The 26,549-nt window shown below is 38.4% G+C and overlaps 2 protein-coding genes across 2 annotated transcripts; one reads left to right on the top strand and one right to left on the bottom strand.

Moving 5' to 3' along the window:
* Positions 1-261: 261 nt before the first annotated feature.
* Positions 262-12,746, bottom strand: trim9 (tripartite motif containing 9). The gene is made up of 10 exons (XM_056761380.1): positions 11,811-12,746; positions 9,060-9,155; positions 8,724-8,846; positions 6,775-6,885; positions 6,241-6,394; positions 5,970-6,115; positions 4,946-5,084; positions 3,765-4,068; positions 2,102-2,264; positions 262-1,646 (listed from the first exon to the last, which is right to left on the bottom strand). Exons 1-10 carry the CDS (start codon positions 12,648-12,650, stop codon positions 1,569-1,571), a joined length of 2,154 nt encoding a protein of 717 aa, XP_056617358.1. The 5' UTR covers positions 12,651-12,746; the 3' UTR covers positions 262-1,568.
* A 4,094-nt stretch (positions 12,747-16,840) lies between these two features.
* On the top strand, positions 16,841-20,204 carry tmx1 (thioredoxin-related transmembrane protein 1). The gene is made up of 8 exons (XM_056760780.1): positions 16,841-17,043; positions 17,403-17,518; positions 17,617-17,662; positions 17,868-17,996; positions 18,213-18,258; positions 18,419-18,520; positions 18,824-18,887; positions 18,986-20,204. Exons 1-8 carry the CDS (start codon positions 16,901-16,903, stop codon positions 19,159-19,161), a joined length of 822 nt encoding a protein of 273 aa, XP_056616758.1. The 5' UTR covers positions 16,841-16,900; the 3' UTR covers positions 19,162-20,204.
* Positions 20,205-26,549: the final 6,345 nt, after the last annotated feature.

Genomic DNA, 26,549 nt, shown 5'->3' with positions numbered 1-26,549 from the left:
ACTGCAATCCGAAACAAATACAAATGGGTTATAATTCGAATTGTATGGGTTTTCACGTAAACAGTGATGGTTACTGTAGGGAAATGTGTAGTGTTGGTGGAGTTTATCATTAAATCCTACTTAAATAAGCCTCAAAACGCACTAAAGGAATATTGTAAATGTTTTAATGGTAAATATCATATTGCTTGGTCATGGAAACCAAAATCAGCAAATTTTTTCAGTAGGTGTACTTTTGTAAGAAAAACAACAAGCAGCTATGTGTCACTTAATCCATTTTATTGATATAGAACTTTACAGATAACAACAATTCAGACACGTTAATAATATTAATAATACATTTCGTTTCTTATATCGGGATTACTTTATGAAAAAATACAATTAATTTACAATGGGTGAAATTGATCCTCCCTGCACCCAAACATTCAGATGTGTGTTGAGCATCAACTAACTGCCCAACACACATCAAAAGTACAGCACCTGCCCCATATTTTAACCCCACCAGCGGAATGTTTTAAAATATCTGTTGATGCAAAAGTACATCCTCTACGTAAACTATTAGCCAATGCTTCAAGCAGCTACTGTATGCTGTCTTGCTTAACGTTCTCATTCTTTTGGATTTACAGCTATAATGTTTTATATTGCAATATTTTCTCACACTGAAAGTAAGCAGCACCACTTCTTCGTTTAGCATTTGCGTTTAGCTTTGAGGCAGCAAATGAAATATATAAAACAGAGTGAGCAACAAAAGTTCATTCATTCTCATCTCTGCATAATATGTTATGCAAGGCTGAGAAAATGCCTGTGTGTGCTTGTGTCCTAGTTAATGTCCTGTGTTCTGTTAAACAAACAGAGAGCTATTACCTCCCCATTGACACATTCAGCTCATTCTGGCATTCTGTTTTGTTTTTGTGTTGTTCCTCCACTGTAGAATTCAGAGAAAATGACAGATCTTAAACCGAAAGGTGTTTGGGTTTAGAGATAAGAGACTGATAAGGGCTGAAGACAGGATTTGTGTTGTAGGTTTGAACCGGGATTCAAATTTGCAGACAAAAATTGACATAAATGTAATTTGTACTATGAAGTTGTGGGGTATTGATATAGTTTCTGTCCCCACTTCCACCTGTTCAAGACACCATTAGAACACCTAGCACAATTCTATGTAACGTAAAAATGCATCTTTTAAGGTCTAGCACACCAGTAACTTATTTCTAAGCTTAACTTCACACGGAGGCTTTATCATGAAACAACAGACAAACATCTGTTAAAATCCTACAAGCTTGCAGCTCATATCCATGAGCACCCTCTCCATAAAAACGACAACGACATCAATAAATAATAATAATATTTAGAAAAAGAGTACGAAAGAGAAAATTATTACATTTTCAATATTCCTTTCTCACATACATCAGGGTCAGAGTTAATATATCAGCTCTGATAAGATTTTCGAATTCTCAGACCTGTTAATGACTGTCAGCAGCATTCCCCCACTAAGCACTCACAGGTGAATCTGTGTGCGTCCGTCTGTGTGCGTGTGTGTTCGTATGTTATTGTGTTTTCGCTGTGTCTCTTCAGCAAACTGACCCTGCCGGTTCAGACTCTCCAGGCGTATAAAAATCTGGAATAGGTAGCCCAGAATGAAGAGTAACCTATTAAAAGAAACACATACACAGACACACGTACACATGGTTATTACATTATTTTATAGATATATTGGTAATCCAAAACTGAGGGTTTATCTCTCCTCTACCCACAATAATCTTATTTTAACATCTGAAAAATAATAATAAGTACTGATATACTAAAAGGACAGGTCACGCATCATTTACTCGCCGTTGAGTTGTTCCAAATATTTTTTTCTGATGTAAAGATATTTGGAAGAAAGCTTGTAACCAAACAGTTCTTGGCCACCATTGATTAACACAGTAGGGAAAATTACAATGGTAGGCAAAAGTGCCCCAGAACTGTATCCTGTCCTACATTCTTCAAAATATCTTCTTCTGTGATCATCAGATTTTTTTTAAAGAGTTAAAGGCTCTGTTAAACCTAGTCAGATAAAATGAGGACTGTACAGTGAATTATAGAAATGAAATAAATTGTTTACCTGAACGTTGCGGTTGAGGCTTATGGCTGGGTAGTACGTGCCTTCAAGTGTGTTGAAGGCAACGGGTCCCTGTTGCTCATCATTGATCAAAAACAACAAGATCCCACGAGAGAAATCCAGCAGCACTCCCACAGTCGCTCCTTTACCTAATCCTCCATCCGTACTGAGAGAGAAAGATTAGATAAAGCATGATGTATATAATTATTTTTGGCACAATGTTTAAATGTCCAAATGTAAAAGATTTTCATACGGATCTTAGCCTGCAGTGTGTCAATATTATTACTCAGCAGCAGATGGCAGTAAAGTTTCTCTGACTTTATCATCTTTTTTATGTGTCTTGTTTAAAGATGCTTTAGCCAATTTCAGAGCTTTGCTACATTAGAATTAGCCACTGAATGCTTCTTTCAAAACTCCGCCTTCAAACAAATGTTAGCCAACCATAAGTCATCAATGCAATGATTGTCATGCACAGAGCATTTAGGATTAAAGCGTGGGCCGTGTCCTGGCACTTTTAGGCCTAGGGCTGTCACAGAGACAGGTGTGATATCTCAGGACACCTATTTAATGACTCATAGCACCTTTCATAGGAATGCTCAGACCTGAACACTGGTGGAGACACTGAGCATGTAGAAGTACTTCAAAGACGAACCGATTGAAAACAATAAAGCGTATTGTTCATCATGGCTGTGTGGGTGAAGTTATATTGCTCGCTGATGGCGTAACTATGATGGGATTTATGAAACTGTAGAAAGTGTTTTGTATGCTGTTCTCAAAAGCAATGATAGCCTTATGCAGCTCTGTGCGCTCACAATAAAGTATATGTGGGTGTACATCTCCACTAGAATGTTTTAAGAGACCATCATGATTCTTTTATAAGACACAATTTTATTTTTATTACAAATATGGAATTCTGAAGAGTTTCTGGGAGGACAATGTGACTGAAATCTATTTCGCTATTATATCAGTGGATATAAAGTGATTAAAATTAGACAATTATCTTGTTTCATTTGGGATTTAAATAGCATCCACTTTGTTACCAAGGGCAACAGTGAACATTTGCTTTGGGCCAACAGCACTGTCTCTTGCTTTTAACTGATTCTTTTTTGTCATTTGATATAGAAAATTATGAAATGTTTTCAGTCTCATGCTAATCTCTAAAAGAAATTTAAAAACAAAAATAATAGAGCATTTTTTTGTGATTTACTGTTTTCAACATGAAATCATCCTACATAATGTAAAGAACATAATGTGAAATTAAAACCTTTATATGTTTTATAGTAAGGCCATGTCATAGATTGAAATCAATGTTAAGCATGCTAGCTTCTAACATTTCTTGTAAAAATAATAATACTTAGTATCAGTAAAATCATTAATTTCACTATTTATCATTTTATGAATGAACATTTGAATTTATAACCAATTCTTTACTATAAAAACACCTTAGGGCTACCTATTTTTATCATTTTTATGACTATGATTGCTTTGATGCTCCTAATCTCAAAATTAGATTATATGATTCCACAGAAGGGTTCATCATCCAAATATGAAAATTCTGTCAACACAGAGCTGCAGAACAATTCTACAATTCTATCTGCTTTTTCTATTCATGGTTAAAATGGCATGCATAAAACAACACCCTTGGAACAACAAGAGCTGTCCGTACCGATTGGTGTGCGAGTTGTTATGCATGAACCAGGAACGGTTGTTATCCACGTACATAGCCCATGCTTTATCATCCTTCCCCAGCATCACATCCTTCATGACATCAGACCGGGCGATTCCAAACGCAGGGTCAGGATGGTTGTCGTAGCGATCAATGGTCATCTCCCAGTAGTGTACGCCACGGGAGAACCCTGTGTTGCCCATGATTACACGGTCGTCGTAACTGTTGCATGTCACCGTTAGGTTATCGTTGGATAAGATGATGTCAGGGTGGGCTGATGCAGAATCAAAGGTGAACCAAGCAACTGCAAAAAGAACACACACACATATATATAGTCATGAGGATCAAGTTGAGCTTTAATGTTCAGATTTGAAGAACGAAGACACTCATTTTTGCACTTTTACACACTAAAATGGATGCTTCACCCAAAAATCATTTTTTCATCATTTACTCACCTTTATGTCATTGCAAACCTGTACGACTTACTTTCTTCTGAAGACCACCAAAGAAGATATTTAAAATAATAAAGGTAACCAAACAACATTGGACCCCATTGACTTCCATTGTAAGGACACAAAACCATTAAGAGATTTTTTTTCCACAAGGGAAAGAGAGTCATACAGGTTTGGGCGGAGAGGCAGTCAATTACAGTATGCTAATTTTGATCCTAGGGTAAAATATACAGGAAACTAAACTCTCCATTAGTTAGTAACAATAATAATGATTTCAGGTTCAGACATTCGTACCTGCAGCCACAGATTTACTACAATATGAAGATAGTCTCACTGAAATGAAGAGACAGAAGAAAAAAGTGATAGAAGATTGGACAGGAAAAGCGAGGAGATGGAGAAGATAGAGAGAAATGGAAAACAGAAAATACAGATGGATAGAAAAAAAGAGTAAAAGAGAGTAACAGAATTGGGCACTGAAAGAGAGGAGGAAAGCAGTATATCAGGGAAGCTGGATTTATTCAGTGCACACAAACAAACAAAAGTAATTTTCCTTTTTTTAGCACCATACATGCATTGATGCACAGTAAAGATCGAATAAAAGCAGAATTTTCAAAGATCTTCTCCAGTATTATTTTGCACTGACATGCTCAAGCTTCCCCGTGCATAAAAAGGGAAAACATTCCAAAGGAAGGTCAGTGTGTGTGTGTGTGTGTGTATAACGTCTCTTACTCTCTGATGTCTGCATGACCAGGGTTTTGCTGTACTGGCCCACTCCACTGGAGTTAAAAGCTTTAACACGAGATCTATAATTGCTGTGGAAGTGCAGACCATCCACTGTGCAGATTGTCTCCGTGCCAACGTATACTTCCTATGGAATGCACACTTCCTTTAGTTCAATTCAAATTTATTTCAAGTTTATTTATAAAGCATTTTTACAATGTTGCATTGTTTTAAAGCAGCTTTACATGAAAAAAAAAACACAAAGGAGGAAAATTAGTGTCAAGAGTACAAACATCGCGGACCATCCTAATAAAATCAATGTTTATGAAATTTGCAGAAGTTAATCAGCAGATTCTCTGTTAGGAAGCCAACATAGCAACGGTAGTGAGGAACCAAAACTTCAATGATGAATAAATGGAGGAAGCCTTGGGAGAGACCAGACTCAGCTGGGAGGGCCAGTTCACCTCTTACGCATTACAGCTGCACTCAGTGACTTTTGAGTAAAGGTGACTTAGTGCATTTTTAAGATTAACAGGGAGAGATTAACTGTTTGTAAATAGTGATTTACTAAATTTACATTTGTTAAAAACTGTTTAGGTATGATTTTGAGTATGTTATTGTGACTGACTTAGTAAACATAGTAAGGAAAAAAGTATTAAATTTAGTAAAAATTTCTAACTTTTTTAAGCCTTAAGTAAATACAAATTAAATTCATTAACAAGTTAATGCTGCTGCATAAGTGTGAGGAAAACACAACGATGAGATCGATCAGACATGCATATACCAGGTTCAAATATGCCAAAAGTTTTAGTGTGTGTGTGTGGGTTTGAGTGTGCATATGAGACAGGGAGTCTTTGTATGCACGCATGTGTGATTGTGTGCAGTGGTCCTCTCCTATATAAATAGCATTCTGCAGTGCGAGGAATGAATCATCTTCGAGCAATAAGATTTATTTTGCACTTGTGTGCTGTTCTTGTGCGCTTGAATTGGTCTGATGTAGACAAATGTGGAGCTGGATGTCTCCAACACTCACTCTGAACTGGCCTCTATTCCCATCATCCAGCTCTAAAATGTACCCATCCACAGCGATGGTGGAGAGGGGGGGCTGCTTCCACGACAACGTCGCACTGTTGGATTGAGTGCAGCACTCTTCTAGCTGAAGAATAGGAGCAGCAGGAACTACACAAACACAGACAAAACCACATACAAACACAGGGTTATTTTGAGTCCAGTGTTCTTTCTTACCGTGTCATTAAAAATGACATGCAAAAATGAAACACACCCAACCACACAGGCACACTTACCCTTCATCTGGACGAAGTCTAACTGATGTATGGTTTGAAGAAGAGGGCCGCTGTCCAGAGTCAGGTCAAAGTCACTGCTCATGCGAGGGGTCAAAGAACCTTTCCCCCACTGATTCTCTGTCATATGGACCCTTCTTATCAGCGCATCTGAGATCTACAGACACATACACGCAACCACACTGCGAGTCAGAATATATTACAATACATTATGTTGAATTAACGAAGTGTTGACATTATGTAAATGCATGACCTAATGTTAATTTAAGAAATTCCCCTGAGCAGGAAACATTTTGTGATCACCATTTTGGAAGGCAAAGTGTCATTGAGCAGAAGTGTTTGACTTTGAAAAGCCTGTATCACAGTTAACAAAGCTGGTGAATGAACTACAGTATTCACATATTTGACCACAGAGTTTTCATGACATTTCTGATGAGTTGTCTACCTTTAATCTTAATTTATCATTACTAGATAGGGTTTCGATTAAACAGTTTATAGGCGTACAAATATCTAAAAAAGTCAGCGGATGAGGTTGACCTGCAAGAAGCCGCTCGGGTCATTTTCCTTGATGACCTCCAGACAGTATTCCATCAGTCCAGTGGTCTGTCTCAACTTCACCGTGCAGTGGGAAATCTGGTCACGAACCACCTGACACAATATGGAGACATAGAGAAAGAATGAGAATAAATCCACGATAACTCTGCTGAGGCTGGGTTGCTAGGCAACAGCACGACCAATTGTAGGCATCTTCTCTGAGCAGGTAACACAACACTGACCTTTCCCCCCCAAAAAAAACCATTTCGTTTCACAATCACTGTATTTCTCTGTACTCCAACGTGTGAATGAATTGGCCAGAAGGATAGTTTAACCTCAAACACTGTGGAAACCAGCTAACGTATGTGTGCGTATCTTCTTTTTTAAACCCACTGGCCACATCCCAATAACATGGAGTAAGCGAAATTTATGTGTGCACAAACACGTAAGCATAAACACACATCATCCTTCTTAAGCTGTAGAGGAAGTCAGACAAAGCCTTTAAATGAACCAAACATAAAAACATTTAATTTACCAGATTACCAAACTAGATCCAGACAGAACCAGACAAAACTAGACAGAACAGAAACATCGTAGCAGCTCTCAGTCTCATCTTAGCCACTGGACAACACTAGAACCCCAACATCACTGTAACCATGGAAACAGGCCTGTAGCACCATGGAGACAAGAGGCAGGGGCAGGCCTACATCAAATTTGAGCAAAAGCAACAATTCTCACACAAAAACGTCACACTAGAATTTTCCCGCACAAACTACACAGACTAGGTAATAATATGAAATTGAATTTCAGAGTGTAAGAGTTGTTCCCATAAATACATTTTTTTCAACAATTTATATAGTCACATTTGTTTTCTTAGACAGAGAGAGAGAGAGCTGAACTAACCATATTCTGAGTTAGCATCAATAACTTTAGTGTCATTGTTTGAGTATCATTCACATGTAATGCATCTGTCTGATGGTGTGTCACATTTATGTTTTTTCTTTTACTTTGTTTAAAATTCCCAATGTTTTGTGTGTTGGCTTGTTAGTTGTTGTTCCAAAGCATGTGCTGTTTTGTGCTGTTGTTCTTTGGTTCATGCTTTTGGATGTACCTTTCATGTTTGGCTTTATAAAAAACCTTTCATCTGCACGCACACCAAGCCTCTTCGTTTCAAGTTCTGTACAATACGTGACACTCTGGCTCAAGCTACTATTGTTATTTTGAAATACACAGAACAATCACCATAAAGTTAAGGGCAAAACACAGACCAAAATCAAAACACTGCCTGAAGTCACCATTTATTTTCATAGCATAAAAGTCAACAAAAAAATAATTTTGTGTTCAGTATTAGAACATCGCATGAGTTTGGAAATGAACTGTCCCTTTAAGAGTATATAAAAGTACACTGATTCTATAGTTACTTGCCAAGTTTCATCACATAAGCAGTGCAGCAATATAAGTACAGATTGAGTCCCACTGTAGCAACCTGGAATTCAGCATCTTGTTCCAGGACATAATGACTCAAGGTTAAAATAGCAGAGATCTTTAACCATTGACATTCTCAACCCCACAAAAGAAAAACATTCACGAGGCAATTGCTGATGATTTTTTGCTGCAATTTAGTCTTGAATTTTAGTTTAACACATTTAAACACACACTTGTTTCACTAGAATCCCTCAAAGCTACTTAAAGATAAATAAACAATACCCTTACAATAGAAAATATGCACTTCAATTATTCATGTTTGTTAACACATAGAAACACCTTCAAGGTGGCAGTCATTAAAGCTTCAATTGAGCAATTTGCTTCAGATGTAATTATATGAAACATTCCCATGTTGGCATTTTATACTTCATAATTTCTGCGTCTGTGAGAATGAGTTAAGAGACTCAATACAAATCTGTAAGGGTTTGGTGTGAAGTTTGTTATTGTATACTGTATGTGTTACTTACTGAGAGTTTGTGCTCATGTTCTTTGGTTACTCTGCTGAGCAGTTGGGCTTTCCTGCGGTTGAGAGCGTCGATCAAGGCGTCACATTGGGCAACCAAACACGCTTCAAATTCAACTCCATTCTCCTAAATCACAAATACACAGACACATCATAATACAGGTTTGACCACTGGCATTATGAGGGATGGGTTTCTGTGTCATCAAACCTGAATATAACTTCTTGTGACAAATAATATAGACATAATATTACACAAAAAATCTGCTGCAAATTTAATAGATTATGTTACAAAAATGATTGTTCAGCATTAAATAGAAAAATGAGTGTGTCATTGGTGTACCTGTATATGTTGTACCATGTTTCTGAGTTGCACCAGGAACTCTTTGGCCTCTGTGGCTCGATCTGACAGAACATTTAATACTTGAGAAAGTTGACCCTGGAAAAACAAACAGAGATAAAGATGTTTAGAAATTGCTGTGGTGTATTAACGTACATGCACATCTGAAATAAGTCATATTTGAAGATAATGTTTAAAAAAGCTTTAATGCAATGTTTAGCACTGTCTGTTAACTTTACTTAAAGTGAAAAATGTTGCCAATGTGGCCTTGGTTTTGCACTGAATTCATCACAGGACAGAGAAGTAAATCAATAAAATGTTACCTGCTCATTCTTTTTTATGTATCCATCAATGGATTTAATGAACTGTTTTTAATACACCTCTAACACATGTCTTAATATTTCAAGACGATATATACAATATCCAGTGAGTACGTATTTAACCCTTTGGTTTCTTTAGTCTCTGCGCTTTGAAAGTGCTACATTTCCAACCCCGTATTCATTCAAATGCAATGCAAATGTTGGGCTATTGCAACAAAGAATTAGTAATGTGCACAAATATGAAATGTTATCGAGAGAGGAAATGACATTTTTTGTGGGAGGTTAGACATATAAATCTGTCATTTCAAGAGTGGGTGAGAGATTAGGAAGAGGAGTGAATGTGTGTATGTGTGTGCGTCAGGCGCAGTGGAAATTATGTTGCTTTAGAGTGGGAAAAATATCCCAATAGAAATGTCTCACATTGCTATGACAACCATCCAGCAGGAGACCTCCACTTTCATTTGTGATCTGTTCTCAACAAGGAACGAAACACGGCGCTCCAAATTTTACTCTATGGCCTACATTATAGCGCTATAGACTACAGAGTCACGCTGTAGAGCACTACACACGTGAAACTATACACTCTTAAAAATGCTGGGTTATTTTCAACCCAGAGTTGGGTCATAAAGCGACAAAACTATTTTTTATGCTGGGTTGTTTTAATCCATTTCAGGTTCAATTATAAAGATTTTCTTGGTTAATTTAACCCAACCTTTGAGTTTGACTCTTTTTGACCTAACGCTGGGTAGAAAGTAACCCAGCATTTAAAGAGTGTGGCACAACACCACATACCCTCTAAATGCGACATTCTCACAGTTAAATATAATATCAAACATTCATACAAACGATTGTTTTAAATGGAAAAATTATGAGGTATATAAGAAGGAATAAAAAAACATAAAAAAGAAGAGAAACAAAGTAAAACAATGTTCTCCATAAAGGGAAAAAAATGATTCACCCTAATGATGCTCAAAACCTGTATGACTTTTCTCTGTGAAACCCAAAAGAAGATATCTTGAGAAATGTATCTGTGGTTTTGTGTCCATAAAAGGAGCTCAATTGGGCCAATGTTGTTTGGATGAGCAGATAAGGAATTTGGAGGTAACTTTCCCTTTCAAAATGGTACAAAAGAACCCTATAGGCAGGTACATTCCTATAATGTTAAGAAATATGTCACAGCATCAACGTACTAAAAGCCCCAATTCTCCTGCTTCCTGTGCATGTGTTTGTGCATGTGACACAGAGGAAAAGTGAAATGAGGATAGAAATAGAAGCATATGGTGCCCACAGGCTATAGCAAAACTACAATCTGTTCACTGAATGACAAGCAAGTGTCTGCAGTGCGGAAACAGGCCATTTCCCTCTGATATGAGGCCAGCTCGCAAGTGTTATGTGTAACGATTACAGATGGGACCGTGGTAGAGGACACTGATCCAAGATCTGCTCTCTGTGTGCATGTCCCAGGTGCTAAATGGGGGAAGCCGTATTTGGGTCTGCCGTGATGCTGCTGTCCCAATTCCAACTGATATTGTGCAGCCATGAAACCACACATAGAGTAACTGTAACTAGACACACAGTGAGTAATGTAATGTACACAACATAATAATGCAACTCAACTCACATGAAGTCTTGTTACTGAACACAAGATAAAAAGGGACGTTACTGGAAACAAAGAATCATGTAAATCGCACACATTTCTCTGCCTGTTGATGCTAGTGGTCGAGATTGTTGAGAATCAATAAATCCCTATTTCTGAGGTTGAAATGATCAATTTATGTGCTCACAATTTATGAACTCCTATGATACAGCAGAAAGAGAGAGAGAGAGAGAGAGAGGAGGAGGGGGACTCTTTCTTCATTCTTTGGCTCTCATACATTCCTTTGCCTTTCGCACACACGAAGACACGCTCTAAATCAGCTTTCTGTCTCAGGTTGCCAACAACAGGCCACAATCATGCAATTTTGTGCCGTTCCCCGAGTAACGGACGCGTTTTACGCAGACATGTTTATGGTGAGAGAACATCACCAAGAAACCTGAGTCCAGGTCACAGTATATACTCATATGTAAACAGATACTTCAAAATATTATAACATATCTATGTTTTGTCTGCTTAAGTATGTAATTCTCTCAGTGATAACCTGAAAAGTGTGTTTTTACTAATGTTCTACATTTCGTCTGATTCATTCCTAGTTGGGTCGTGCGCTGTATTTGAATTAGACTGGAGCTCTCCAGCAAATCCTATGACAGACAAGCGATTCTGAAAGCTTGGTACTAATTTTAAACCAAGGCAAAATGTTGTTTAAACAACCTTTTCATTCATTTAGGCTGAATTAAGCATCTGACAGACGCTCTTTTCCAAAGCATTCAGACCATTAAAAGTCTGTATTCTTTATCTACATGTGTATGCCATGTAAACCTCAACCAATTTCCCCACCTTATGGAGCTTCCACATGGCCCCCAGCGCTTTGACCTCATGAGTAGAGTGCTTCCCATCCTCCAGACACTGATAGCACACGGGGGTCTTACACTGTACGCAGTACATACTTAGATTCTCAAGCTCGTGCTCGGTGCAGGTGGAAATTTTCCGGGGGCTCGCGCGGCGGCTGATCCTTCCCTGTGCCGGCGGAACAAGCCGATGCTTGGCTAGCGGACCCCGGGGCGGGTGGCACCGAAGACGGCACGGATCGCAGTAAAACACATCGCACTGCTCGCACATGACAGTCGCCTCGCGGGGGTTCTTCTCGCACAGCTGACACTTGAGCGCGGCCGCTTTGCTTTGCTGATACCGGTCCACCACCCCCTCCAGCACACGGTTCTTGGGGAAGCCTCGGAGTCCCCGGTCGTCCAGCGTCAGGCTGCGGTGGCATTGCGGGCAGGTGAGGCAGGAGTTGCGCGGAACCGGCGGGAGGACGCCGGTGTGGGGCAGCAGGTGGTGTTGCGCTTGGGGAGGCGGGGGCATGGAAGGAGGAAAAACGCGCACGCCGTTGGGGGACTTTTGGCACGGGGTGGTCGGTGCGCTCACGAACCCGCCGTAAGAGCCGTAGCCGCTGTCCGTCTCGCTGTACAAACTCATCTTATCCAGGTCCAAGTAATCATAATCGGAGACCCCGGAGCCGGACGCGCGGCTGCTCTGTGGGGACTCGGCATCGGGTGTTTGCACTAGGATGTTCCGAGCGCAGGCCAGGCAGATATTATGGGAGCAGGGTAGGATGATGGGCTCGCGGAAAAAAGACCCACACACCGGGCATTTTAACTCCTCTTCCATTTCATCCATGTTGTTTTCAGTGTGGATGTGGTGACAGAGTCCCTGTGACCGAAAGCACTGTATTCCTATGGCTCACGGATGCGATTGCGCCTTCTTCCCGTTCTCGGTGACGGTCCTATGCATACAAGATGTTTGCGAAGGGGGCGGTATAAATTCAGGGGGCGTAGGCTGGCATCAGCATTGGTGCGTGAGCAGCAACATCTACTGCACAAAATCACTGTCAGTTCACGTGATGAGCTCTGGAAATCCAATCAGATGCTCTGGTATCAGCAAACGGTGTCAGAACGGTTTGATAAATGAGACGCAGCCAATGTTTGTGTTATTGCACCTGCTGTACCAGAGCACCCATCCATTTCTGCATCCATCACCTATTAAAGTGTGTGTGCGTGCAGTCCAGGTCAGTTATAAATGTGGGAGCTAAATCTGAAAACCTCTCTTAATTGATGGAGGATGATGATTGCCATCAGCAGTATTTCCATGGTAACCATGAGAGGGAGAAAGCAGAGATGAGAAATGTTACAAAATAGGAGGCAATCTGTCCAACACTTTACACCGGGTGTGTGATAAATTTTAGATATAAAATGGTTTATGAGCAAAGAGACATTTTGATCTGTTCGTGCAGATCAAACATGAGATGAGCTTTAAATCAGCTGTAAGAAATGCAACGATCTTACAGAAATGATATTCAAGTATGTTTTCTCTAGCATACTCACAAACAGGAAGACATTTGTTTGTTTTAAAATAAACAAATAAACCAGATAACCAGCAATAGACAAGATAAAAAGAAGACAAACAAATAAAGAGAAAAAAGACAAATAAACCAGATTACCAGCAATAGTTGTCAGGTTAATGACAATTTGTACAAAAATTGCTGCCTAAAACTTTCCAGTAAAAATCGAATTGTAATTTCAGTCATTCCAATTTAATATTTTAAATGGACTAGTGATCATGATAAGTTGCTTTAATTTACAAAAACATATTGAAATACCCTGACTTAAAATAATTCATAAGAAATGTTGCCTTGACTTATTGATCACATCATTTTCACAGCGTGCAACCCATCAGCTGCTATTGAATTGAAGTGCTGCCCTATGTGTTGTATTGTGTCATGCGTTTTAAACATGTGTAGATTGAAACGTGAGTGTATAAGGGTTGAGGAGAGTGTGGGTGGGTGGGTGTATTCAGGTTGTTGTGGAGGTGAGTGAGTATTTGTGTGTGTGTGTGTGGGAAGGGCTGTGGATTGAGAGCCATGTGAATTTTGTCCATGTGCCTCTCTCGTGAATATCTGTGTGAGAGAGATTTGGTGGGGGACAAATTAATGGCTTAATCACTTTTTATTATTATGACAGTAACTGGGTCACAGAGCAGGCTTTAAACTGGGGCCTGTAATGGAGAGACTCCGAGTAGAGATTCAGACATGTTTGCATGGAGATCTTCAAAAAGATTATTTGGACTTTTAAACAAATATAAAACGATTAAAATGACTAGTGGTTATATATTTCCACCACCAATTCAGAAGAACGTTAGAGTCTGTACATTTCTCTACAGTGATCCAGTCACCATCTCATTCATTTGAATTGAATGTCAGATTAAAACTCTCCACCTTTCCCAAATCAGGTACATCAAATGTTTTTATCTATTATTTATCTATATATGTTTTCATATCCACTAATGTAAAGGATGGTCAAATGTAGTCCTACATTAATAGACAAACAAGAAACTTGAACACTAGTAATGCCCTCCTTATTCTCACATCATTTTTGCATTATTTAAAATGCCAACTAGGGACCTGTGGTTTTGCAAACATTAACATTATCAACTCTGGTTTACTCAAACTACTCCAAGTATATCAGCAGAAACAGCGATTGTACTCTCAGCTGTTCTGTAAATTTCCAGCAGCTCTTGATCTATTCTTTGGCACTTCAGTCCGTCCATCTGGAGCTGCGGATGGGGGTGAAGGAAGTGATCCTTAGTCTTCTGGAAGATTTTGGAGACTTAAAATCTCCATGCAGAAGGAGTCGAACTCCAAGAAATTGGACCATAAATAAGCTAGAGATTCAGGGTCTGAAGAATCAATCTGTGTGTGGATTTAGTGTTCATTTTTATGTGCACAAGCTGTTCATCCCCACTGTGATGCAATCTAATGAAGTAAAAGTGTATTTCTCTTGATGGTCGTTATTTGCATATGTTTGTGACAGTGGTAGTCATCGTTATACACAACATACGATGTATTTCAGGCAGGTATGAAAATGAACAAGCGCTTTCTATGATGCTTAGAGTAGGCAGTATCTTGCATAACAGGTACAAGAGTGTTTCAAAGAGAGGACGAGAAGGGGAAACGAGAAATACAGGGAAAAGCCAATTTTTCTATCCACCTACTCCTATTGAAGCTGTCTCTGGCGTTTTCTCTCCTCCCACGTGCATCCTGTTCTGTGGGAATGTGTGTGCGTACGGACGTCAGTGACTGCGTAGCGCTTTATAAAAGGATATAACCGGATGGAATGTTGAAATTGAGAATCACACAGAATTATATTATCTTAAATACTTGTGGACATTTTACAGGTTCAAGCTTCCTGATCTTTTGACCTGTATCAGCACAGAGGCCTACTAGCACTCTCTCGACCTGACTGCTAGAAGATGGTCAAAACGGATTTCATATTGTTTTTTAAGCAACGGTAACTTTATGCCCCGAGGTTTAATGTTTTTCCTCTTTCTGTTCTATTTTTATTGAAACATCAATTTCTGTGTTTATGAGACACTTTTATCCAAAGTTGTATTTTTTTGTTCACAGGATGTGTGGATTAAATCATATGTTGCTAACACAATGCTATATCAATTCAGAACACCTTTGAAAACTTTTTATTGCATTTTATGATATATTCTGCTACCTTTAAAAAGCCTTTATCTTGTCCTAGATCCAGTTTTATACCCTGATTTATGTAAATCCTAAATGACTCAGATTTTTTTATATAGAAATATATCTGTCACATTAAACAAGATGCATCTCATGTAATGTCATCCAAACAAACATGACTTTATATTCTAAACCCAACCCCTTTCTGGATCAAATCAATTTAGACAATTAAATCAAATTTGCAAATAAGCATCCCTGCATGTTAACATTTTCACTGCGACATAAATTATCACATCACTTCTGTCATTAGCACTCATTTAGTGTCAGAAGAGAATGACTAATAACAACATCCTCTGAGAGTGTTTCTGACTGTGTGATCGTTTGTCTCTCTCACAGCTCAAATGAAAGCAAACTACACTAACAAACCCTTTACATAGCAGTAAAGAAATATATATATATGTTTGTGTTGATACAGAAGAGCACAGTGTAGCAAAAAGTATTCACAATTACATTTAGCAGACGCTTTTATCCAAAGGGACTTCCATTGCTTTATCCTATACATTTTACATAGGTATTTGCAATCCCCTGGGATCGAACCCACCACCTTGCGTTGTTAACGCGATGCGTTTACCACTGAGCTACAGGAAAGATACTATTCAAACTTATAAATAAACAGAATTTAATATAGAATGCTGATAAATAAACACGATTCTTTGTTCGTCATACAACTTTCTGTCATTTATAAAATGTATCTATGTGTATTTGAATTGTGTCTCTCTTGTGACATAAAAAGCGCTTTGTGCACAATGTGACTTCAGAGATAATAGATCCTACTATTTTGTTGTAAATATGCTTTTGTTTGGAAATTACTTAAATTTTTCAGCAAAAGTGTATACAATGATCGTAGATATATGGCTCGATGACGAAACAGAAACAGTGAATGCCCTTTATTTTCTTCAATATATAGAGTTTATAGCGCCATCTTGTGTTTTCAGTTTGTCTTTACACACGGGAAAAACATTGAATTTTCAGGTAACGTTACTTTCAAAATTGACCGACACAAATACGTCATAGTGGTTACACAAAATTGGAAGTGGATGTTAGATAAAATTAAAATAAATTGTATCTTAAAATATGACTACGGAAGACTTTTACCTATTTTATGTTACGTAAAAACACACACAAAGCGGCAAAACACGTACATAGTCAAATCTATCCGTCAATCGGACGTGGGTGAAATAACGTTTTTAAACCATGCCTTACAATTGTATCATTTTCTGGCCGTAAAACGTCATTGGCGCGGCCCCGCCAATCAGAGTCACGTGTTTGAGAGTGGAGGCGGAAGCGGAAGGGAGGCAGTGGCTCCTGAAACCTGGCGTGCACATACACACACAGAGGCAGAAAGATGACAGCCGGTGTGTGTGTGTTTTTTGCGCTTATAGCCTCACATGTGATGCTCCATCCCGCAACGGCAAAATCGGCCAATTTAAGAGTGATCACAGATGAAAACTGGGAGGAAATCCTTACGGGGGAATGGATGATCGAGTTGTGAGTTATGCTTTTAAGCTCTGCAAAAGTATGTGTGTTGGTTTATGTGTATGAAAATGTCATGAATTTGAATGAGTATTTAACCATATTGTATCAATTCAATGCGTATGGCAATGTAAATGCTATATGGGTCGGTTAGCTGAAGTTCTGTGGTCTTGAAGTCAGTGCACTGCTATAAATGTTTTAGATGAAATATCCGGACACTTCTATCTATCCGGACTATCTAACGTTACAGCTTGTCAACGAGAAGAGTACGGTGGTTAAATAGATCCGATATAAGCCTCAGTGTTTGTGGATCTCTTTTGGATTGGGTTTTACCGGTGCGTTATTGGATTAAGCGGTTTGTTTATCTCGTCCAGTTTTGCTCCATGGTGCCCAGCCTGCCAGCAGCTGCAGACCGCGTGGAATGAGTTTGCAGAATGGGGTGAAGATATCGGAGTCAACATTGCCAAAGTTGACGTCACAGAGCAACCAGGTATGTGGTTATTTGCCCTCATCCTCTTGTAGATTTATTTCAATTTACTTTATTGGTTGTCTTCTCCGTCCCATGTTTGGCTGGTTCTCTATGTGCAGGTTTGAGCGGGAGGTTTATCATCACAGCTCTTCCAACTATTTATCAGTGAGTTTCAGTCTATTCACAGATCTTGCATTTATTCTTTAGACTGGATGGTGTCTCGTGTTCATGCAAAATGAAATTTAAGCATCAGTTTTAAACCTGCAACCATATATAACCAAAAAAGCATTTCCTGTTTTAACTACCTTCGATGTGGTTTAGTTTCACTTCCAGTTAATGGGGGTCCTGTGTGTGTGCGTGTGCTTTTCAGCTGTAAGGACGGCGTGTTTCGGCGATATCAAGGAGCCCGATCTAAAGATGACTTCCTGAGCTTCCTTGATGAGAAGAAATGGGAGAGTATAGAGCCGGTCTCCTCCTGGTTTGGTCCCTCATCCATCCTGTAAGTACTGTGTGTGCACGCTGCTGTTGGTTTTAAACCGTAGATTAGATTAGTTTCGGATCAAGTTTTGTGTGACATCAGAGTGGTGTAACACCATAGGGATCAGATTTGGGTTTGCATACAATTTATACTCTCATTTATTATTACATTATATATTATTGTTCTGTTACAGACTGTTACAATGCTTCTGGGACTCACTATTTACATCTTTTTCAGGATGAGTGCAATGTCAGCCCTTTTCAAGTTATCCATGTTTATCAGGGTGAGTGTTTGTTTCTGTTTTGCTCCACACCTGCTATTTTATTTTATTTCAACAATACATGTGCTTTTACATGTATTTGAGAGTTTTTGCAGAAGTTGTGTGTATACAGTTCTTTGGCTGTCATTCTGTTTTTATCACGCAAAGTACTATTATGTTTCAGCATTGCCATAATTACTTAACGGAGCAACTAGGGGTCCCAGTTTGGGGTTCATATGGAATATTTGCTCTGGCAACACTTTTCTCAGGGTTGGCCCTTGGATTGGTGAGTATGAGCTGCCGAATTAGACAAAAATGTAAAGCTTTCATAGGTACACTTACAAAGTAAGTAACTTATAAGGTAGCCTCGCATGTATCTTGCTTAAGAAAGTAATTCTAGAATGGATTGTGACAATCTTAGGGAAAAAACCCATGATGTTAGTTTAGTAGAAAATGTCCCTTTTAAATCTACTTAATCCAGTTTTTTTAATAAAAAAAAAGCTAAATCCAGTGTACTGTTTGCCCCAGTTTTTTTATTTGTAGAGTAGAGGTATAATCTTGGACCAATCTCATCTTTGTATTGTCTCAGGTGCTGGTTTTCGTAGCGGATTTTGTGTTCCCGTCACGGCGGTTTTCACCAGATTATTACCACAGTAAGTGTGAACCTATCTGTGTATTTACAGTACCATGTATCAAACTAGAGTTCTTCTATAAAACAGCAAGTGAATAATGTGTAATTGTGTTTGTGCAGGGAAACAACCTACTGGGCATGTCCGTCTGCAGCAGTCAGAAGATGAGCAGGAAGCAGATGGAGAGGAAGAGGACGATGAAGATGAATATGGAGATAAGGCTGAAGTGTGGAAGCGAATGGACGGAGCTGATGCTCTTAGGAGAAGAGGAGTGGGGGTGACAGAGGAGGACACCTAGAACACTTATAGTGGAACTGCTTCTATTACTGTGCACAGAACTATCACACAAACCACATCGCAATGGCAATGGCTACATGTGCTGCCATAGCATTACTCTTTGAGCTTCATGATGTCACATGTGAGATCATAGCTCCCTCTCAAACATTCAGTCACTTCCGACTGAAAAACTGACGTGGTTAGAATCTTTCTCACTTCTGGCGCTGGTTTGTGTGTGTTTTTCCCATCTCACATTATTATTACACTCCTTTCTATGCAGAATGTCCGGAATGTGTGAGCTAAAAAATAAAAGGATCTTTAAGGAATTTCTTAAATTACAGTTGCAATATTCCCCATACGTCTACCGAGCAATTAACCAAGATCAAACAACAACAACATCACTGTGACTCTGCAGTTCAGCTGCAAATGCAGCATTTTGGAATTTGAATGGTTTTGTGATAATTTGTGAATATTTTAGTAGTTCAGCTTTTTGAATGCTTGTTTTACAAAGCTTGAATTCTATTTACTATTGTTTTAACAGTTTCTTCCTCTGAGTTTGACTTTATACCGTTTGAATTTGGTTTTCATTGTAGCGGTTTTGAAAAACAAAAAAAGTCTGAATTAACACCTGTTTAATACTGTATATGTGCGTGTAGATGATCTTATAGTTTTACACTTAAGAAATTGTGCTGGCAGGGAGTTCCGTTCATTTTAACTTCCACGTTCATAATTTTGCATATGTCACAGTCATATGTGGAAGTATTTGAGTGTATTATGTTACATTTTGCCCATTTCTTTTTGAAAAATGTCTTCCAATATTTTATCTTCTTATATTTTCAGACTTTAACTTGCAGTCATTTCTAAATCCTCATGATTTTTGCTTTTTGACCCTTATCTAACCTAGACTAATCCTCTAGAATTCAATATGTGTTGCTCAGTTGTTTACAGCAACAGATGCTGGAGTGTGAATGTCTGCACCTACAACTCTTTTGCTTCAAGTGTGTGGGATGTTTTTGGATTTGCAATGGTGTGAATCAGGACTGTTAATAAACAGTTTGAAGCTGCTATACTGTGTTGTAATCCTGCACGATTTGACAGTCCTTTTATCATAGAATAAAATAGACTGGAATAGTTTTATTGTCATTGTACAGCGGAATTTAATCTCTCTCTGTACACATAGCAACACTGTACATATACAAACTGTACACAAATTTGCAAAATACAACAGTAGACAACAACTGTACTCTCTATATAATACAGGGTAGGTGAATGGACATTCATGAGTAGCTAAACCTTCACAGATATAGATGAGAGTAACAACCAGTAATGGATGTTGTGGTATGAAAGTTGTTGTCCATTCCATTTTCTACCGCTTATCCGGGGCCGGGTCGCGGGGGCAGCAGTCTAAGCAGGGATGCCCAGACTTCCCTCTCCCTAGACACTTCCTCCAGCTCTTCTGGGGGGACACCGAGGCGTTCCCAGGCCAGCCGGGAGACATAGTCCCTCCAGCGTGTCCTAGGTCTTCTCCGGGGTCTGAAAGTTGTTGTGTAATAGATACAAGTGGGTAAATAAGTACGAGTAAAGACATAGAACTATGCAGTGCACAGTAGTGGGGGAATGTTGGTGCAGTGAAGAAACTAAAGATTGTCCCCCTCTCCACCAATTCTGAGAGTTTAGCAAACTCCTCTCTGCAGGCAGAGTCATCTTCTTGTGATAACAGCCCCACCACTGTGGTGTCGACTTCAAATTCGATTATTGCATTTGAGTAATTCGCTGGAGTGCAGTCGTGGGTGTAGAGCTAGTAGAGCAGAGGACTAAGCACACAACCCTGTGGGGCTCCAGTGCTGAGCTTCAGAGTGGAGGAGTGATAATTTCCCAGCCTGACAGTGTGTTAGAAAGTCCTTTATCCAGACACATATGTGATCATTTACACCAAGGTTAAGCAGTTTTGTGACCATTCTGCTGGAGATGATGGTGTTGAATGCAGAATTGAAGTCCACAAACATCCTTACATATGTTCCCGGCTGCTCTAAAGTTCAGCACAGTGTGGAGGCATCATCTGTCGATCTGTTGGCTCTGTATGCAAAATGGGGGTAGTCTAGGTCACAAGGAAGTGATGATTTAATGTGCCTTAGTACCAACCTCTCAAAACACTTCACAACAGTTGAGGTAAGAGCCACTGGTCTATAGTCATTGAGGCTTCTTATAGCAGTTTTCTTTGGGATAGGCACAATAGTGGCAGAGATGAGGTAGTTAGGGACATATACGGAGAGAGATTAAAGATGTTCCAAAATACCTCTGCTAGTTGATCCACACAGACTCTGAGTGCTCTCCCTTGAATGCCATCAGGAGTGGCAGCCTACCTGGGATTGACACTGGGGAGCACTTTTCTATCCTTATTTGTGATAAAGGTTGCTAGCCTTACAGTGGACTGTAGCAGTACAACCACAGGTCCAACAACGTTGACTTCAAAAAGGGAGAAGAAGTGGTTAAGTTCCTCTGCTAGAGAGCCGTCGCTGCTGCTGATGATTGAAGACTTGTTGCCTTTGTAATTTGTGAGGTGTTGAATGCCTTGCCATGTTTGTTGGGGGTTTCCATTACTGAAGTGACCTTCGATGTTCTATCTGTAAGCTGTTTTTGCCCCTTTGATACTCTTTCAATTGGACCGGGCTTCACTGTATAGTTCAACATTGCCAGCCCTGAAGGCCAGACCTCAGTAACATAAATACAAAATGTAATTATAATATTAGTTGATTAATATTAGTTTGGGTTCACTTTAGTGGCACAGATGTACACTTAAATATGTAATCTTATTGTCTGGTCTGAGCTAAATGATGTGTAAATGAGGAGTAGATTCTGTAGAGGGCAGTATTTTAAAGGTTTTTGCAACTCAACACTTGAATGTAGAGTTCTCTCCATTACTTCATGGCTCTTCTGTTGGTTTAATTTCACAAGTCTGTGAGTCTTAACTTTGTTAAAAACACAAAAATGTATTTAGGCTCTCTAAATCCGAGAGGTATGATGAATATGAAAAGTATTTTGTGTTTGAATAACATGTTTGACATTATCCTAAATCTGGCTGTTTTAACAGAATAGATGTGGAAGTTAAACCAAACAACTAATGTTCTGGCCTCATGTGAAGTGCTGCAAAGCGTCTATGGAGGATTCAGGGATTGTCTAAACACAGTGTGTTTATCAGGGCTGGGTGGCGCATGCTTACTGATCCAGAACTAACATCTGGAGAGTTCTTTTGTACGAAACACATACACATGCTCTGTACTTGCATCTGAAATGCTCAAACCCAGCATGTTTCTAGATCATTCTGAACCATCTGTACAAAATTCCACGTTCATTGAAGTTTTGGTGCTTTTGTAGGAGAATATTTTATTATTCACTTTTTATTCCATAAAGCTACATTACAACTCTCCTTAAATACTTATCAGTTACAAGCCACAGTATACTGTAAATATGCTTCATATTTTATATAGGCTACTTGTTGTCTGTCAGTTTGTGTCATTCAGGCTTAACAATGACGATGAAATTCAAGAGAAGCACGCAATTATCAGATACATGTACACACATTGCTGGAGGGTATATTTGCCATTAACTTCTTTTTATAGTTGCATAACCATTGACATTGTCTGATATTGAAGCACACACACAGACAAAAAGAAGAGCTTTCTGTGCCTGATATCCTTCCCTGCTGTCCTCAGGGATGTTCTAACCTCTTTAATGCTCAATTTTGATAATGCTGCTCCAGACTTGTTTGTATTCATATATATGTGGTGTTCACAATCTTAAAAACATTGGGACAGCCTTGACATTCCAGTAGGCAACCATCACTCATGGGTAAGGTTAACATGTTAACTTTACCACCACTTAAATGACATTTATTTAGACAGTTTTGCGTGTCTTAAAATGTGTCTTATTTAAATGTGCAACACATCTGATGTTTCATTCATGTAACTGTGTGAAACCAAACACTTTCCCCTAACAGTTCACGGTCTGTGGCAGTTTAGATTATGTTACTGCATATACAAAACAAAAAGTGTTCGGGAACACAGACAAAGTTGACAAAACATTCCGCTGTCTAAGATAAAATGGGTGGACAGTGCACGTACTTGTAATCTCCCTCACTCAAGACGTCAATTTTAAGATGTTTGATGGAAATTTAAATGGTGCATAAAGATCACCACAAAGTTTATGTGTAAATATTTATCTTATTGCTTTTGAGTTTTCATTCAGTTATTAGACATATTATATATAAATTCATGCATAAATAATACAAAGGTATTGTGATAATGATCTTCTTTTATGAAAAACGTGCTTTGTCAGTCTAAGAAATTGTGTGTTAAATCTTTCTTATGCAGGTTTAATTCAACAGGTTTAACCAAAGTGCAGAAAAACTAAGATGTATAATAAAAGAAATCGGGTGAATTTGAGGAATCATATGTGTTGTTTACAAAGAAGGTTCGTGTCTTGAGCGGACTGTCATTAGAGGTAATTACTGTAATTGTCACTACGCACCACTGCTGTGCAGAGCAACGGGGCGGTGCAAAGACATCCTAAAATTGTGAAGGGAGCTTTGAATTAAGCTTTTTTTAGTGGACGTCTTCCATTTGCTGCTTATCATCCAGCTCTAAAGTATGACATCGCTCATGTCTATGATCAAAACCTTGCAAAGCAATTGTTCAAGACCGGGTCTTTGTGTGTGAAGCCATAGCTGTGGCTTTGTGTTTTGGAGGAGACAGAGGACACGATTTAACCAGCAGGTGTGGAAGTCACAGTGTTCCTGGATGGAATGTGGTCATGTCTGATTTATATCCCCATGACCTTTAACTCCTATAAACACACATTTTTAGCCTCCAGTGCATGAGAAAGACATGACAAACTCTTACACTATCAAACTCTCTGTGAGTAAGGCTTAGATAAAAGCTGCTAAGATGTGCAAAAGGATGCATACGAGAAACATTTTTGACTGTATAACCTTACCTTCCACAGAACTTTATTTTACCATGAAAAAATAAGAAAAGAAATGTTTCCTTGAAGAACCTTTGAGCTTCACTGTAAAACAACCTTTGATTGTTAGAGATTATATACACAATCTGAACAAACGCTAAAACGTTACTATATTTCTGTTTCTTTTTTCATACCCAGGGAAAAGGTTTCTTGCTCGGAGGTTCTCCTACTAATTCATGAGATGACATATAAACTATGGTATTGTCATTATATGTTTATATTATGGTATTATCAAATGGTATATTGGAAGACATGGAGACATGATTGAGATCACCTTTATTAAAAATAAAAAGTATTCTTCTGATAAAAACTCTTGGAAGCAAGGCTTAAGCAAAAGTCTAATTTTGCTCTCTATCTAATCTTGTTGTGTAAGTTATTCAAAAAATTAAGATCTCATTTGTATTTTCTCTCCGGGTCAGGAAACAGAGCAAGACATTGCCGTATATAATTATACTTCTTAAAATAAAGAGCTTGGTTTCCCTGTTCAATACAGATTGTATAGTGCTGAGCAGCAGGAGAGTCAAAGACAGATTACATTGTGCATTTCTGTGCCCAATTTAGAACTTTTTCTGTCTCTCAAACCCCATATTACCACCCCACCCAAACCCATTTCCTGCGACGTCTCACAATGTACACACACAGAAACACGTTATGTCTTGTAATTTTTACGGTATCACTGTTATACAATAAGGTGCTATTGGTTAATATTAGTTAATGCCTTAGCTAACATTAACAATGAAAAATTTAGTTTTTCAAATGTTATACTCCTTGTTAATATTATTTCATGTCAATACAGTTATTCATGTTATGGTGCATTAACTAATGTTAACAGTGACAAATTTTGATTTTATTAATGTATTAAAAGCTGAAATTAACATGAAATTATAAATGCTGGAGAAGTATTGTTCATTGTTAGTTTATGTTAGCTAATGCTTAAACTAACTGTTGACAAACAGCACCTTATGATAAAGTGTTACTTTAAAAAAGAAACTTTGGAACGAATGATGCACTAACAGAGCCATCTTTTTATTGTGACTTTGGAATTTCATGCACCAATAATAAATACAATTAAAAAGAAAACACAAAAGATCCTCAAACAATACAATATAAACATGGTCTTTCACTTTCATATTTAGATGCTCTTACTTAATCACTTTGGTTTTTTTTTCTCAGAAAACAGGTCAGACAAAACATCTGGCTGCAAAACATATTAAATTTAATTCCAATAGCCAAACAAATGAAGAGTTTTGTTCCAAAATGAGATTTTTCCAAAATGAGTTTATTATGTTATCATGTTTTTATTGTGTTTTATTGTGTTAGTTAGCTGTATTTTTTTGTTTTGTTATTATGGCTTAAACGAAACAAACCAACTGCAGTTCAATGATATTAATTGAATGCACAATAAAAAAAACATGTTTTTCTTTTCTTTTTTTAAGCGGAGTTATCTCATGTTGGACCCAAACTCTTCAAATGTATTAAAGCTATTTGCTTTAATTAAATATTCCATAAAGTTTGCATTTCGGCAATGTACAGTATGTTATGGGGTCTAAGGGTTCTCTTTAGGGCCAGTGGTCTCCGGTTACAAACGGCTAAAACATCTGGATGTATTTAGCATTTTGCTGTGCTCTTTACTGTTTCACAGTCCTGCAGTGGGCTCAAAGTCAGATTTTGCTTAAAAACAGATTAGAAATTTTAAAAGATTCATCTCAAATAAAAATATTGGAGATGATAAAAGGAGGAATAAATAGTTTAAATAAAATAAGTTTATACCCAATTAAAGAAGAAACAGTTTTGAATTTATATTTTTTATAATATTCAAATGTATTAGAATAAATAATAAATAAAATGAGCATCCCAAAAGTTGTATGGTAATTCTGCAGGAAAAAACTAAAGATTTGCATTAAAGTGTGTCTGATTTTATCAGCACTTAAGGAGGGTAAGAGAGGAAATGCAGGAAAAGGAAGTGGTTTCCTTAAAACGTCCCATGTCTGCCTGAAATGTGACCCATCAGGGTTCTTGTCTTGGTTCTGTTCTGCCAAACCAGCACTGTCACGGTGGTGGTTACACAACTTCACATCGCTGTGGGCTGCTGGGATACTGGCGGGTTAAAATCTTCACCAACAGACACAACCTGCCACACTTGTGCACTGCTGAGGTTGTTTGTGTATGAGAAAACTGTTGTGGCTTCTAAACGTCTCGATTGTTTGCGAGCAAACAATGAGGTTTTCTTTTCTGAGGTTCCACTATTCTTCCTGCTCCTGGAGCCACAGGAGGAGACGGCAGCACCAGTGTGTATCAGCTTGCTTTGTCATTTTACACACACGTTGTCTTTGCATTTCCAAAACGGGTGATCCACAAAATGAACGTGTGATTGTAACAGATGCAACCGAT

The sequence above is a fragment of the Triplophysa dalaica genome, chromosome 11 (assembly GCF_015846415.1).
Source record: "Triplophysa dalaica isolate WHDGS20190420 chromosome 11, ASM1584641v1, whole genome shotgun sequence".
NCBI lineage: Eukaryota > Metazoa > Chordata > Actinopteri > Cypriniformes > Nemacheilidae > Triplophysa > Triplophysa dalaica.
The sequence above is the reverse complement of the archived record's forward strand: the minus strand, read 5'-3'. Positions and strand labels throughout refer to the sequence as shown.